Source organism: Uranotaenia lowii, chromosome 3, assembly GCF_029784155.1.
Source record: "Uranotaenia lowii strain MFRU-FL chromosome 3, ASM2978415v1, whole genome shotgun sequence".
Lineage (NCBI taxonomy): Eukaryota > Metazoa > Arthropoda > Insecta > Diptera > Culicidae > Uranotaenia > Uranotaenia lowii.
In genome coordinates this window covers 85,486,831-85,502,030 of record NC_073693.1, presented here as the reverse complement: position 1 = coordinate 85,502,030, position 15,200 = coordinate 85,486,831, and the positions used below count along the sequence as shown (strand labels likewise).

The 15,200-nt window shown below is 33.1% G+C and overlaps 1 protein-coding gene across 1 annotated transcript in view; it reads right to left on the bottom strand.

Annotated features, from left to right (window-relative positions):
* Positions 1-5,273: 5,273 nt before the first annotated feature.
* Positions 5,274-15,200, bottom strand: part of LOC129755993 (broad-complex core protein isoforms 1/2/3/4/5-like) — a 115,763-nt gene continuing 105,836 nt past the window's right edge. Inside the window, exon 3 of the mRNA XM_055752740.1 lies at positions 5,274-6,117. Coding sequence (XP_055608715.1) covers positions 5,470-6,117 — 648 coding nt within the window. The 3' untranslated portion in view covers positions 5,274-5,469. The remainder of the gene's footprint in view (positions 6,118-15,200) is intronic.

The following is a 15,200-nucleotide window of genomic DNA, read 5'->3' as shown; positions in this document are numbered from 1 at the left end:
TGTGACGAAAAATTACTCGAAATTTTTAGCGTTACAGATTTCTTTTTGACATGAAACTTCCACTTATTCTTACACCCAAGGCCGTGCGAAAGAATAGAGAGGGTGGGGTTTAGGATTTAAAACCCTAGGAGATTTTTTCCTACTAATCACTCATTAAATTATTTAAAAAAAATCTTTTATGTAATTGCAAATTTTATACAAATATTAAGCAAATTTATACAAATTTATACCACTTCAGCCTCAATTTTATGTTTTCTTCCTTGTTCCTCTAAATGCTCAACTCTACATTCAAATGGGTTTTGATAAATTACACAAAGCAAACAAAATTCACGTTTTCCGATGTGCAGAATAAAAAAGCTTATTTTGATTAATTTGGATGTCCTGATACCAAACATAAAATGGTTTTTTTTCAACTTATTTTTCATATTTGAAAAAAAAATTGGAAATAGGTAAAAATTATTTAAAAAACTCCGACACTTTTCTGGAAAAAAAACAGTAAGTAAGTAAAAAAAAAAATAAAGATTTTAATTACTGATCAACTTTTACAAAACCACAATCCGACTTCTGAGGAAAAAAAAATTAAAGCAGTTTTTTTTGCTTTTTTTATTCTATGAAATACGTGAATTTGGACGAATTTAACAAAAAAAAATGAAAACAAAATTGAATGATAGATATTTTTAAATAAAAAGTTGAATTGGTTTGCAGTCTTCAACAAATTTGTTAAATGAGATAATAACTTAAAGACTTTCTCTAGTAATGTCAAAAATACCTGTAATAAAAACTTTTTAAATCCTTTGAACAGATTATATCTTTTCTCGTTGAATCCCTGAAATTAGAATAGCTAAGCAAAATATGATTCATTGGTTCAATGAAGGATAATAAACTTCATACTGATCCGATAAAAGTACGATTCGAACAAAATATTATCATGAAATATGGCCATTTTGCATAGCAAACTATGTTTCATGCAAAAAAAACTAGTTATGTTTGAAATTTCACCAAAATTTCAGCCTTGATGTATACTTACAATCCGTTTCTACCATTTATCATATCAAAATATTGCAAGTCTAAATGAATTATTTTGACTTCTTTTATTATAAATTTTTTTTCACAAAAACTGTAAGAGATTTTAACAGAAAAATACCCCTAAAGTATATAAAACAGATGTCTGCTCATGTGCATATAGTTTTTAGACTCCTATCAATTGGAGTATGGGAGATAATGAGTGCTTTCCTTAATATGCGCATAAAGCCCGCCTCGCCCCTACATCATGAGATTTAGTGTCAGAATTTAAGTGATGCAACTCCGTCGATTTTATCCATATAAGCACAATGATATCTACTAACTAAAAATTCAGTGCTTTCTCTTAAATGTTTCACTAGAAAATGTATCAAATTTTTTTATTGTATACTAGAGAACAAATACCTACTTTTAAAAAAGTACACTTAAGGTTCGTAATGTTAAATGCTAAAACAAATTTGTCTTCGATGATAAGCAATTAAAACTCAACGTAACTATGTTATGCATTTATAGAAAGTTAACTCATTTATTTGAAACTACTTTGAACTGTTCAAAGATTAAACGATTTAAGAAATCTTCAACAGATTTTTTTTAAAGAATCTATGTCATCGGGCCTTGAAGTCCACCAAGAAAGAAAAAAAAGTGAAAGGTGTCATAGTCAAAAATTCGTTTTGCCCTCATTTTGGTGATAAAATGAATGCATACGAGCTTAATTTGATTGAATTTTTTCTAAAGTGAACACCGAATCTCTGACTCGACTTCATATGAAGTATACAAATCGTAACCTCAGTTCGTATTTTTAATGTTATTTCAATTAAAGCATGGATCACGCAAAATCTGGACGCATTAAAAGGGGTCTATCTCGGAGCTATGTGAACGAAATAAAAATGTTTTGTAATCAAAATGTAGGGTTTTTATTGCACTTCAAAGGAAAAATAATAAAAAAAAATCCGATGTTGTTTTGATGAAATTTCGAACTTTTTGTTGAGAAACACCAAGGAAAATTTAAATAAGAACTTTTTGTCGAGAATCACCAAGGAATATTTAAATAAGGTAGTGCCGAGAGCCATATTGGATTTTTTTTTTTGTGACGTCACAAAAACGATTGTATCGAAAATTTATGTGAGAATGCTAGGAATTTCAAAGAAAAACACGTTTTAGAACGAAATCGAATGTCAATTTCATTTCGATTTTGTTGTAGGGCCTCTATTTCTTTATGTAATGGGGTTTTTTGGTCCTTTGAAGATTGCATTATGTTTTTTTTTTTTAATTTATCAATGAATGCAATGTCGCCTTGAAGCTAAAACGTGCAAAAATGAAAAAAAATATTAACTTCAATAAGTTCTAGCTGGTAGATATTGAATGTTCAACTGATTGTCATGATTTTAACCAACTTGTTTACCATATACAATTCTTATGTAGAACAATCAGCATTAATTCCTGATTGTTAACTTAGTTTACTTAAATACCAATAAAAGATTGTGGATTTGTATAAAAAAATGTGTTTTGATCACTTTATTGTAATGAGGAGCTTAAACTGCACTCACTTGAACATTTTCATGGAAGACTTTGAACGAATTTTAAAGTTTTGCAAATTTCAGTGGTGAAAATCCACCATTTTTTCGAACTTCGATGGTCTATTTAATAAAAAAATTATTTGAAAATGCAATTTTTTTGTGCCCATCCTGAAGAGCAAGAATCCTTCTACAATAGCATATTTTCAAAGTGGAAAATTTCCAGCAGATTCTTCTAATTATCATCGAAAAAGAAAAGTTTCCTAGTAAATGACCAGATTTTTCGTGATTGTGACGTCTCAGCCTGTACCAATACTAGAGCAGGGCTGCCTTGACACTACCTTCTTTAAATATTCCTTGGAGAATCACTCATAATAGTTTGGACATCCTATTCACTGACCTCAGCGGCCATATTGTTCCACAATCTCTTCATCTCTGTTGCATCCCGAGTCGTCCTACCATTCTTCTTCATCTTCTGCTTGACAATTGCCCAAAATTTTTCACCAGGGCGGAATTGAGGGCAGTTGGGTGGGTTGATGTCCTTTTCGACAAAATCCTCCCGTTGGCCAGATACCACTGTACATACCTCTTAGCTGTAGTGGCAGCTTGCCAAATCTGGCGAAAACTTTACTGGTCCTTTGTGAGATCTTATGTACGAAAAAAAAAAAACTTTTTTTAAGGCACTCCCCCTTGTACATTTCGGAGTCCATAGTCTTGTTTTTTTTTTCTCAAAAACCGAGGTTTTTCGTCCGCAGCTGCAAATGCCTTGCCAGATCAAACACTTTCTTTTTAACTTATCGGCAAAAACGAATTTGAACTTGGCGTAGATTTCACCCCGACCAGTGTCTTTGTAAAATTTTTGGCCAGGAAGCCGCCCAGAATCAGATTTCTCGATTTTTGAACCAGACCACGTCGGGTTTTTGACGTGGGAGTCCAAAATTAATTTTCGCCTCGCGGCTTCCATTACGTGTAACTTTATTGGAACAAAACGAATCGTTATGAAATTTTCAGCACTGACAGAGGAAACACATTTCCGAACAAAGTACTGTCAGAACATTCCAGATCCGACAACTAGGAGCGCTATGTATTATACCAGTGCGTTCAGGTTTTGGATGATCCATGGTTTAATGTGTAACTTGTTTCAACTTCAAATATACCATTTAATGAATTGAATACAAAATAAAATTTTCAAAACTAAGGAAACTGATCATTTAAAATTTGAAACATAATGTATCTACGTATATTCTTAATAACTAAATTGTTGATTATCGGGAATTTCCGGTGAGCCATTCCTTTTCATGAACAAAAATGAAGACATAAGCTAAGCGGGAGTTAAAGATCGCATAAGAACTCCAAACGGACAAATTTATTACTCTACCAGCTATTTCTTACCAATCACTGGAATTTGATCCTTTTTTAGTTGCTCGAAGTGTCAGATTTAATATTTTAAGAACACGATTTGAGTAGAAAATGTTCTGGAGCATTCCAAGGCAAAAATTACCGTTTTCTTGTAGAAATTTCCAACTTCTTATTTTTTCGTTGGATTTTAAGTCTCGACTTTTTCCCGCATTTCCAGATTTTCCCGAACGAGTGAAAACTGTCAGTATGTAATAGAAAGTGTTCAATGTCACATAGGAAAAGTGGTGGCCAAAAAGTTAAAAAACTGTTCTATTTAGAACACTGTTTCTTCTCACATTCAAAAGCTTAAAAACTTGAAGCAACGGCTTTTCAAATTTCTACATTTGTGTTTAAAAAATCACCAATTCATAGACAGCAGATTAAGCAAAAAAAAAACAACAAATTAGATAAAGTTAACGACAAATACTATTCTGTTTGAAAACACTATTTAATCTATTTTTGGAACTCTTTGTCTCAATCTAAAATTTCATACGCGAGCTAACAATCATTAAAATTTCGTAACCTTCACAAAAACAAAGTAGCTTCTAAAATGATCAATTAAAATGAATATGATTGTCAGACTACAAGACTACTCAAAACAAATTATCAAATTCTTACCAACACCAAGATCAATTTTAAGTTCTTAAATAAGATATTTTTATGGACAAATTAGCTTTCTCAAATCAAAATATGACCTAAATTTCGAGTTTTTAGTTGGAAAAAAGATTGATGAAAGATAATAACCAGTTTCCCCTGAATTAAAACATATACTATTTTTTTAAAAAAATGCATTTAGCACCTCCGAACGCACCTGCCTACACTCTCTCAAATGTACCGATATTGAAAGTGCAATTGAACATGCACAAAGTTCAACCATCTCAGTCACTCACGTGGATTGTGTATTGCCCAAAAACCAGCGACGAATCCCGCGACCTCCGCCTATTCGGCTCGAAACACGAATGAGACACACATACACTTAAACACACACACACAAACTAATTCCCGGATCTCGCACCGGAAATGCGGCAAACCAGAAGCTGCCTGGCAAGCGGCGAGCAAAGCACATTAGCAATTAAAACGATGCTTGGGATTTCAGTCGCAATGTGACAATCAATATGAAATAAAATGTCGATTACCGTCCATCACCTTGCATTAATAATGCGGATAAATTGAGCTTCCGGTTTTCGGGCTGGCCTTTGACGGTGGCTTGCAGTGGATTTTGGGCGTGATTTCAAATGGTGAGGCAACAGGGAGGAAGTGTATTAGTATAATCAAAAGACGATCAGCTCAATTTTAGTTAAGTTTTGATTGAAAGCCGAAAAGCGGGGCGCTTTCCGGCCACATAACTTCACTGGGCTGTAACAGGATTTGTTCACTCTTCCCACAATCGGAAGAAACGATTATCCAATTGGATCAATTAATATCTTACTGACAACTTAAATGAGCATTTTTACCTCTAACGAGAATGTATCAATCACAAGCGAATTGCAAGTGCGAAAAGGCACAATTATGGTTCATAAATATGATCCGAAGTCAATTACAGCTTTGTGCCGTGCTGCTTCTGATCCGAGCTTTTGCGTCCCCTCTTGGCCGGGCGGGCGTCCTCCTCGTCCAGATTGATGCCCTCGTAGTAGAGCGATACGACCGAATGTTTCCGGCAGAAGGCCCACCACCACCGGAACCCTCCCTTGCCGCCAAACTTGAACTGCTCCTCCCGGCCTCGGAAGGTCTCGAGCCGCTTCAAGAAGTCCAGAATACTTTCGAGCGATTTCTTGGTGCGTTTGTTGACTGACGAGGTGCTTGTGTTGCAGCAAAAATCTAGCACTTCCGCTTCCTCTGCCGGTGTCAGTGGCAGCTCGTTGAGTACCGCCATCCGTTGCGATTTACCGAGGATGTTGTCATACAGGGTGCCCTTGGGAATGTTGTACTGGGCCGAGGCCTGGGTGAAACGTAGTTTTTGCGTAACGACGGCTGTGATGGCTTCCTGCAGCTGGATCCAGTTCCAGTTGGGGGCTTTCTGTTGCTTGCTATTTCCTGGCGTGGTGTTGCTGCTGCGTGATTCAACAACTTGGGAGATCGTAGGGGGAGCAATCGTCGACGTAGGAGTTGCCGTTGAAGCGGGGGTGGACATGGTGTTGTTGGTGGTGTTGGCGTTTGCCCATTCTTGGGTGGCGTTCAGGGAGGTCTGGAATCGAGAAAAATAAAAAAGCAAATTAGGCCTATTGTATAACGTAGAAAGTGAAGAAAAGTACCATAGAACATTTTATGGTTTGTAATTAAGAAAAGCACTATTCGCGTTCTCCTAATGTTGGATGCTGTCAGCCTGTAAATTTTTAAAAGAATTGTTTTATATGGCACAAATATGAACGAAAACTAATACATCGTAATTGCTCTTGACTTTTTATAATAAATTTCTTTCTGTAAAATAAGTATATTATTAACGCCCGACAGTTTTTACTAAATTATTATACTGGACACGTTACCTTTTCGAAGACTGAGGCCAATAACGATAAAATTGAACCCAGATTTCACAGCGGGAAAATTCGTGGATGATAGTGGCATAATGGGTACCTTAATGCAGACGCCTATTAAACCATACAAAACAGCTAAAAGTCACTTAAAAATATGTTTATCTCTTGTATGGAAATTGAAAAATTACAACGTTAAAAACTCCATTTCAGAATAGCGTGTCAGAAGGTTTAACACTAGGTTTACCGACTTTTTAGCTTTACCTATCTATACGGGAACCCGTGAATTTGACGGTTGGGAAAAGGAACACTATAGAATATTACTTGGGGTTAAACTAGGATTCCCATCCGTCCCGCAAAAGCGGGACATGTCCCGTTTTTCTAGAGAATGTCCCGCCGTCCCGCTTTTTTCTGAGAAAAGTTTTGTTGTAGATTCAACCCTCTTGTGATTACCATTTCAAAATAGTTGGTTCGTGCTTGATTAAAACGCTTCTTAAAACATCTCTCCTCGATCATATTAAACTGCTATCATTTTTTCTAATCTTTTTTTATACATTTATGATTTTGAAAAGTTGAAATATTCCTTCTTAAAGATCATGACATTGACCGATAAGGCTGTAAAAAATAAATTGGTAACACTTTTATGAAGTTTCACTGACTTACACTGGAAGAGTAAATAACTCGATTAGTTCTAAGCATTTAAAGTTGCCAGAATATTTACCAGACATATTCGGACCGGACAAATCCGGGTAATTTTATCTTAAAACCTGGAAAAATTCTGGCATCAGATTTCAGAATTTTCAACCCAAAATCCGGACAAAATTTGAGCAAGTTTGGCCAAAACCACGGAATGATAAAATGAAAAATAAAAAAAGATATGACTCGAAACGCACATTCAGATCATCTTTTTCTTCATTCCAATATACTGAAGAACTTAGATTTTATAGAGCCGAAGTATGTTCTATGAAAATGATTATCAAATTAAAGAGAAAGGGTGCTTAATCCGAATAGCGCATGGCACCCTTTCAAATAAACGAAATTCAAATCATATCAAAATCAAATTAAAGAGAAAATACTAAAATTATGTTTATTGTTTATTGAGAAATGAGATAAAGCGATGCAAAACCTTAATTGGTGTATTTTTTTTCTGAGTAAGATTTTTTCTACCGGAAAATCCGGGACGGCGGTCCAAATTTATATCGAACCCCAAAAAACTTATACATCGTCATATTGATTTATTCTTGACATTTCCAAAGATTAAAGAAACACTCGAATACAGCAAAGCTGTCATAAGTTATAAATAATTTAAAAATAAAATTGTTTTTCGTGACTTTTTTTCGGATCCAACTACAGAAAACTCGGTAAAACATATTAACTTAATTTTGAAATATTGGAAACTAGAGTAAATTAACTACACAATGAATCTAATATCACCAAAAAAGGTTAACATTTGCGACCTGGAGAACGCCAAGAAAGTACAGGTCAAATTTTCCCGAAACAGATATTTTGCAAACAGTTTTGGAGGGTTAAAATTGTTCATGATTATTTATATTAAATTTGACAAAAAAAACGTTTGGGGATGCTAAAAAAATTTTTCCACTCACATAAAAGTTTTCTAATTGTGGAAATAAAGCGAATAAGTCAGTACAAAATCCAAACTTTATTCTACGAAATCCGGGCAAACGGGCCGGACCGAACTTTTTCTAAATTTTATGTCAAATATCCGGGTAAAACCGGGCAATCTGGCAAGGTTATCTTAGCATCACCATAACAATCCGGTTCAGTTAAGCGTTCTTTGAGCACGTCCTAGCGATGTTAGTATTTTTCGATTGAAGAAAATATTATTTAAGTTCCTTCCAAATGATGATGGCTCCAGATGTTTCTCCGAAGTCCTAGCAGAATCCCTTGAATGTAAAGCTTAAAAAAACGAATTCCGGATAAACTAGAACAGGACTTAAAAAAAACTATTTCCAATCAAACAATGAGTGAATGGACGACTTAAATTAAATAAACTTGGTAGATTTCAAAAACGGCTGATTAAAAATATAAAAACTTTTTTTTATTTAAGTTTTCGCAGTATACAAAGATGAAAATTTTGTTGAGAATTCAATTTCTTAAACAAATTTCAGTTATCTATATTTTATAACTTTCGATAAACTATTTTAGCTGAAGAAACATATACATATGTATAGGAATGATCATAGAAATTAAGTTTTTTTTAGAGTTTCTAAACTGTTCCGCTTTTTTTCGGCGATGCCAAATATTTTTAACTAAACTTAAAATTTGAAACACTTTATCAAATTTTGATTAAAAACCGTAATGAATCAAAAGTAACAATCTCGACTCCAAAACCTCAAAATTTCATCCCAGGTGCAAAATTCTACGACAGTTTTTCAAAAAATTGATCACTTGTTGATAGTTTTTTAGTCCCAGGTTATGCTTTTGATTTCAAAAACACCAACATCTTAGAAAACGAGAAAGTGGAGGTGGTTTAAGAGTTTTACCCCCTCCCCTCATGGAGATTTTTTCCAAGTAGAATTTACAGTCCAAGAAATGAATTTACCGAACATGTCAGAAAATTTGCTCACCTCCGGCGGAATTTGATCTTAAAGCACTCAAGGCCTAAGACATTCAATTTTAAGACGTCCCAAATCGATACTAATATTTATTTGTAAATTTCATTTGTATTAAGAATGGGTTTTTATTAGGAAGAATAACTTTTTTACGACTACTTATTTTACGCGTCTACAAATTGGTAGAAAAGTGATAGGCGTTTAATACTTACGATAATCATCAGAATGATCCCAAAAAAAACTTTAATTTTATTACTAATCACTTTGATTATAAATAATGTCATTACAATTTTTACGCTAATTATTAATTGTTATGTATTGTTATGATGTTTGTCCTATTTAAAAAAAAACTGTTTAATTAATTTTTATAGATTATTCATCATCATCACGATTAAAATATTTATCCTTCTCAATCAAATGAAGTAAACAAATTCGAAGTCAGTTTTTTTTATTCATGTAGATTTGTTAGTTCATCAGTTATCAATCATTGATTTCACTCAATACTGATTAATTTTTAAACTTATGAACTCATTATATCACCAAAACTAGAGGTGATAGACAAAATCTATGTAAAGATTCAGGAAATTTATGAAATTTCAGGAAAATTCAAAATCTACCAAATTAACAAAGGCATACAGTGGTTTTTTCTTTAGTTGTCAATTGAATTCTATGAATTTAATTATCGAAATCGTAAGAATTTTTTATTGAAAAAATTCTTCTTAAAAGCTTTTCTGTTCGATTTTCATCTATTGTTTGTATTTTTAAATAACTTCACCGAATTTTATTGTATGGTTTATTGATATTTGCAAAAAAATTGTGAGTGAACTATTTTAATATTTTGTAATATTTTACAATAAGTTTGTCTTTATTTTTTAATGAAAATTTTTTTTTTCTGAAAAACACAATTTGGACCTTATGTTCATGTCAGGATTTCATTGGCAGCGAAAAAAATTTAGAGCAAAAAAAAATTGTGGCAATTAACCAGTTAATCAACGAGTTCCAGATATTTAATTCCAATAGGGTTAGACTATGCTTGACAGATTTTCCAGATTTCGACCAGACTTTTACACTCAATTACAGAGTCAAATAAATATTGAAATTGAGCCTGGATATTAGCCTCACAATTATTAATCTTGCCCACAAAATATTTTCTTTAAACAAACTATGTCAAAATCAACATGAACGAATCTTTTGACAGCTTTCAATAGTTTCTGAATCAGCAAAAAAAAAAATAAAAACATATTAAAAAAGAAAAAAAAAGTTAATTGATGTGTTTCGATAAAACAAAAACAGTTTTAGAGGTGTTATGCTTCTTGATTTTAATGGAATAATTTCAAAATTCACCTGGATATTGACCGGATTTAAAGAAAAACCAGTATGCTCGGATTTTGCATGGTTTAAGAATAAAATAGCCCGGATTTGCCCAATCCGGATAATAAAGGAAAAATATCTAGTAAGAATCCAGTTCATTGATCTTGATTTTCAGTTTGGATCATCATTGGTATAGAAACCTGTTTCGAATCTTGGTTCAGCGTTTCGTACTAAAATAAGATAATTTTTCCATATTTGAAACACTTAATTTCTGAACGTGAAAAGAGAATATTTGAAATTCAAACTATTTAAAAATTTGGATTTGAAATTTATACCCATCAGTCCAGAATTGAAAAATCTGAAACAAATTCATCATTCACAATTTCATTCAAATTTTCTTTTTGGTTTCAAATTCATAGGAATTCTTATCTGTAATTTCGATTCAGGTTTTGAATTTAATTTCAGAATGCAGAATTCAGACTTGGGACTAAAATTCAAAATTCGTTTACAAATTCAATTCGAATTTAAGTACCTATTTATAGTCAATATTGAGATATCAATGATAGAATTTCAATAAGGATTCAAATTGAAGCAGATCGCAGTTTCATAGCTTCGATTCTTTATTGAAAACTTGAATTAAAAATTTAATCAGAGTCTGTTTAGAAACGAAAACCTGGTGAAAATCACAAATATATAGAATAAAGGGTGTCTCACATCAAATTGCAGTAAAAAAGCTGTGAAAAAACCATCTAGTTAACAGATCTTTTTCAAACCTTCAGATAGTAAACTGTAAACTTTTTGTGATCTCTAAGTATTTTTACTTGATTTTAGTTCAAAACTACATTCGTACAATCGACATTTGGCTCAATTATACCCAAAAACATAGTATTTTTCAATCGATCTAAGTTCCGCTGCATTGAAAGAATTCGTGTTCCTGGATACAAAAGTGACTTTTTGGGCTTCATATCACTTCAGGGCATCCTTAAATAGTGGACCGACAAAAAATAAATCGATATGAGGCAGCCTTACAGTTCATTTTGAACTTTCAACTGACCAAAGAATGCTGATCCCACTGTAGAGTCCTTTAGAGGTAATTTTAACTGTAAATTATGTTACGAAACATTGATGTTACTCACATATTAAAGCTTCCAAGTAACACAGATCAAGCTAACTAGCATTTAGTTGTTTTATTCTGGTTTAATTAAGGCCCGTTTTATGACGGTTTAATTATGGTCATGCAAAATGCTTATATTCTTGAACCGACCATCTGTTTTCAGATAGTTTTGGAAACGCTCATAAATCTTTCATTAAACACTTAGAAGTTTGCTCCAAGCTTTCTTTTGCATGTTCTATAATAGCACTCAGTGCCTAATTATTAAACCGCCATAAAACTTAGTGACAGTTCTCGATCAAGATGTCGAAACAGGACACGCTCAGATTAGATAGCACATATTCGAATTGGAATTCCCATTTTTACACATTTTTGATAAGTTCTGTGTGTTGATTTTGAGTTAAAATAATAAAAAATTATAAAAATCTATGAAAACTTCAAATTACTGGAAGAGGAATGTTTGTTGCTTGCCGCCATCATTAATACAAGATGGCGTCTTCCGCTTTTATTTTCAAAGCTGTAAATTACTGAAAATATCATGAAACCTTCTAAATATTGTTATTAGGTGAGAGTAATAAACTAGTAGAAGTCTAATTTCGCTGTCCGTCGCCATTTTAACTTTCAATATGGCGGCTATCGCTCAACTTGAAAACACTGTAAATGACTGAAAATCGCCTCAAACCCTTACAAAATGGGTATTAATTGAAAGAATTGTATTCTATTCGTTGATCTCATTCAATTTATACCCATATTGTGGGGGTTTTATGCGAGTTTCAGTGATTAACAGCATTTTAAAGTTCAGTGGAAGTCGCCATCTTGAATTTCAAAATGGCGTCGGAAAGAAAAAAATTGACTTCTAGTTTAGCCCTTTCACCCAATACCCGTATAGTGGTGGTTTAATGCGACTTTTTGCCATTTACAGCATTAAAAGTTGAGCGGATGCCGCTATCTTGGATTTCAAGATGGCGTCTGATAGTGAAATTCGACTTCTACTCGTTAAGCCCTTTCACCCAATACCAATATTGTTGGGGTTTCATGCGATTTTAAGTCATTTACACATTCTAAAGTTCAGCGGAAGCCGCCATCTTGGATTTTAAGATGGCGTCAGACAACGAAATATGATTTCAACTCGTGATTTATTCCACGGGTCATTCACAACCAATACCTTTTCATTCAAAAAGTCTATCCTCATTTACTGTTCTAATGATTAACAACTCAGAAATGAGGAAATCATCCTAAGCGTGTAATTGGTTGGCTTACGAGAGAAACGCCAAATCGTAGCTTTTTTTGGGGTCATCATTAAACCATAATAAAACTAATTAGCCATTTTTCTGACCATAGAAAAGCTATTCAGCATTGAATTGACTAACGCCATGTTGGTTGCAAAATCGAAGGGCACAAAATGTCGCCATGTTGATGGATCCACAATGTAAGCATTTGAAAATATTTTTTTCAGGACTATTTTTCATCAATTCCATCATGACTGACCATCAGATTTGACGAGGCGTATTTATTTTGAGATACTATTTCATACACAGTTTACTTAAAATCTTGACTGGCAGTAGAAAAAATGCTAATAATATGATTAAAACATTGGTGTTTTGGATATTAATTTTACCAGATCATATCTCAATAATGCAATTATCATTCATCAACCATTTTGGTTGCTGAAAAAAAATAAAAAAATAAACTCCGAGAGCTCACAGAATCGAAAAAAAAAACAAAAATTGCTAACATGTTTAATAATAGCTTTTTAAAAGCTTTGGTGACCAACATTGATGACCAACATTGATGACCAACAATGATTGGTTATGATGACTTTTCTAGGATAGGGCCAAATAGCCTGATTTTGGCTTTATTAGAGTTCAAGTGATGTTATCAAACGAAATTTAGCTGACCATAATAAAGCTAAAATTGTTACTTGGGCTGTTTTCTATGGTTAAATAAACGTCCATCCGAACACCAAAATAGAGGCCATCTTAGCCCGCACGTCTGAAAACTACAGATTTATTAGTGCTTAATAAATTCAAATTTTTAATACGTTCACGTGGTCCTTTTGTTTTTTTTCAAGTTTCTACTTCTACTCTACTCCACTGCCGACTCTAGCCATTCATCAATTTAAGCCCAAACATAATGTCTATGTCTAAACCACGCGTAAGCTTAAGGAGAACGTCAAGTAAGTATTTTCCATTGTACATGTGTATTATACACTGCCGGCCAAAAGTTTGGGATCACCCACTAAAAAACATGCAAATTTTGATCGTTCATATTTCAGCCGTCTTAGGACATATTGAAAATCTTCTGATCTCATTTGAAAGATAATAAGCAAAAGCTATCTCGGAGGTATTTTGCCCAAATATAATGTTTTAGTTTTGAACTTAAAACTTAACCTAAAGTTATAACATTTTCAAACAATCGCACTCAATATTCAAAGCCGATCATCTCGGGATAGGGTGAACCAAATCTCAAAATTTGAGTGGCATTAGAATTCCTGTTCTTTACTTCTCAAAACACAATCAAAAAAAATTGAGAAAAAATTCAAGAATGTATTTTTAATTAATAAAATAGACACTCGAGTTATCGTCCAAAAGTTTGGGATCACCTCTTTGTATGGTGAGTTTGGGATCATTCTTATAAAAACATGCAAATTTGTTTTATTCATATCTTTCTCATCTAACATCGTATTGCAGAGCTGAAGGGTTCATTTGGAAGCTTAGGAATTGTTGTTTTTTAATAAATTCATTCAAAAATTATATTTTGAAGTGATAACCATAAAAAAATCACCTGAAATTAATAGTTTTTTTGAAAATTCTCAGATTTTTATTATAGTTCTCACCTCAAAATATAATTTTTGAATGAATTTATTAAAAAACAACAATTCCTAAGCTTCCAAATGAACCCTTCAGCTCTGCAATACGATGTTCGATGGGAAAGATATGAATAAAACAAATTTGCATGTTTTTATAAGAATGATCCCAAACTCACCATACAAAGAGGTGATCCCAAACTTTTGGACGATAACTCGAGTGTCTATTTTATTAATTAAAAATACATTCTAGAATTTTTTTCTCAAATTTTTTTGATTGTGTTTTGAGAAGTAAAGAACAGGAATTCTAATGCCACTCAAATTTTGAGATTTGGTCCACCCTATCCCGAGATGATCGGCTTTGAATATTGAGTGCGACTTTTTGAAAATGTTATAACTTTAGGTTAAGTTTTAAGTTCAAAACTAAAACATTATATTTGGGCAAAATACCTCCGAGATAGCTATTGCTCATTATCTTTCAAATGAGATCAGAAGATTTTCAATATGTCCTAAGACGGCTGAGATATGAACGATCAAAATTTGCATGTTTTTAGTGGGTGATCCCAAACTTTTGGCCGGCAGTGTACATTGTTTGTAGTAGAGATGTACCGAATAGTGGTATTCGGCGAACGGCCGAATACCGAATATTGACCTTTCCAACTATTCGGCCAAACGAATATTCGACCGAATATTCGGTCGAATTTTCTGATGAGTTTTCAATAGAAATACTTCTTTTTCTTATAGAAATCTTCGATTTCTGCCATCTCTATGCCCCTCATGTTTTAGGTCGATTATTCTTAACCAGATGTATCATATATTTTTAAAGTAGAGGTCTCTTTGATTTTCAAAATATCACCATTAGCTGGAAGGACATCGTTTCTAGGACGTTTATTACAAAAGAGATTGAGTTTCAGTGGAATCTGGGACAAAGCAGGTGCCAAGCAATTTGAAATTGCTTTTTTTTGTATCGAATTAGATGAATGTCTAATTTTTGCTAGA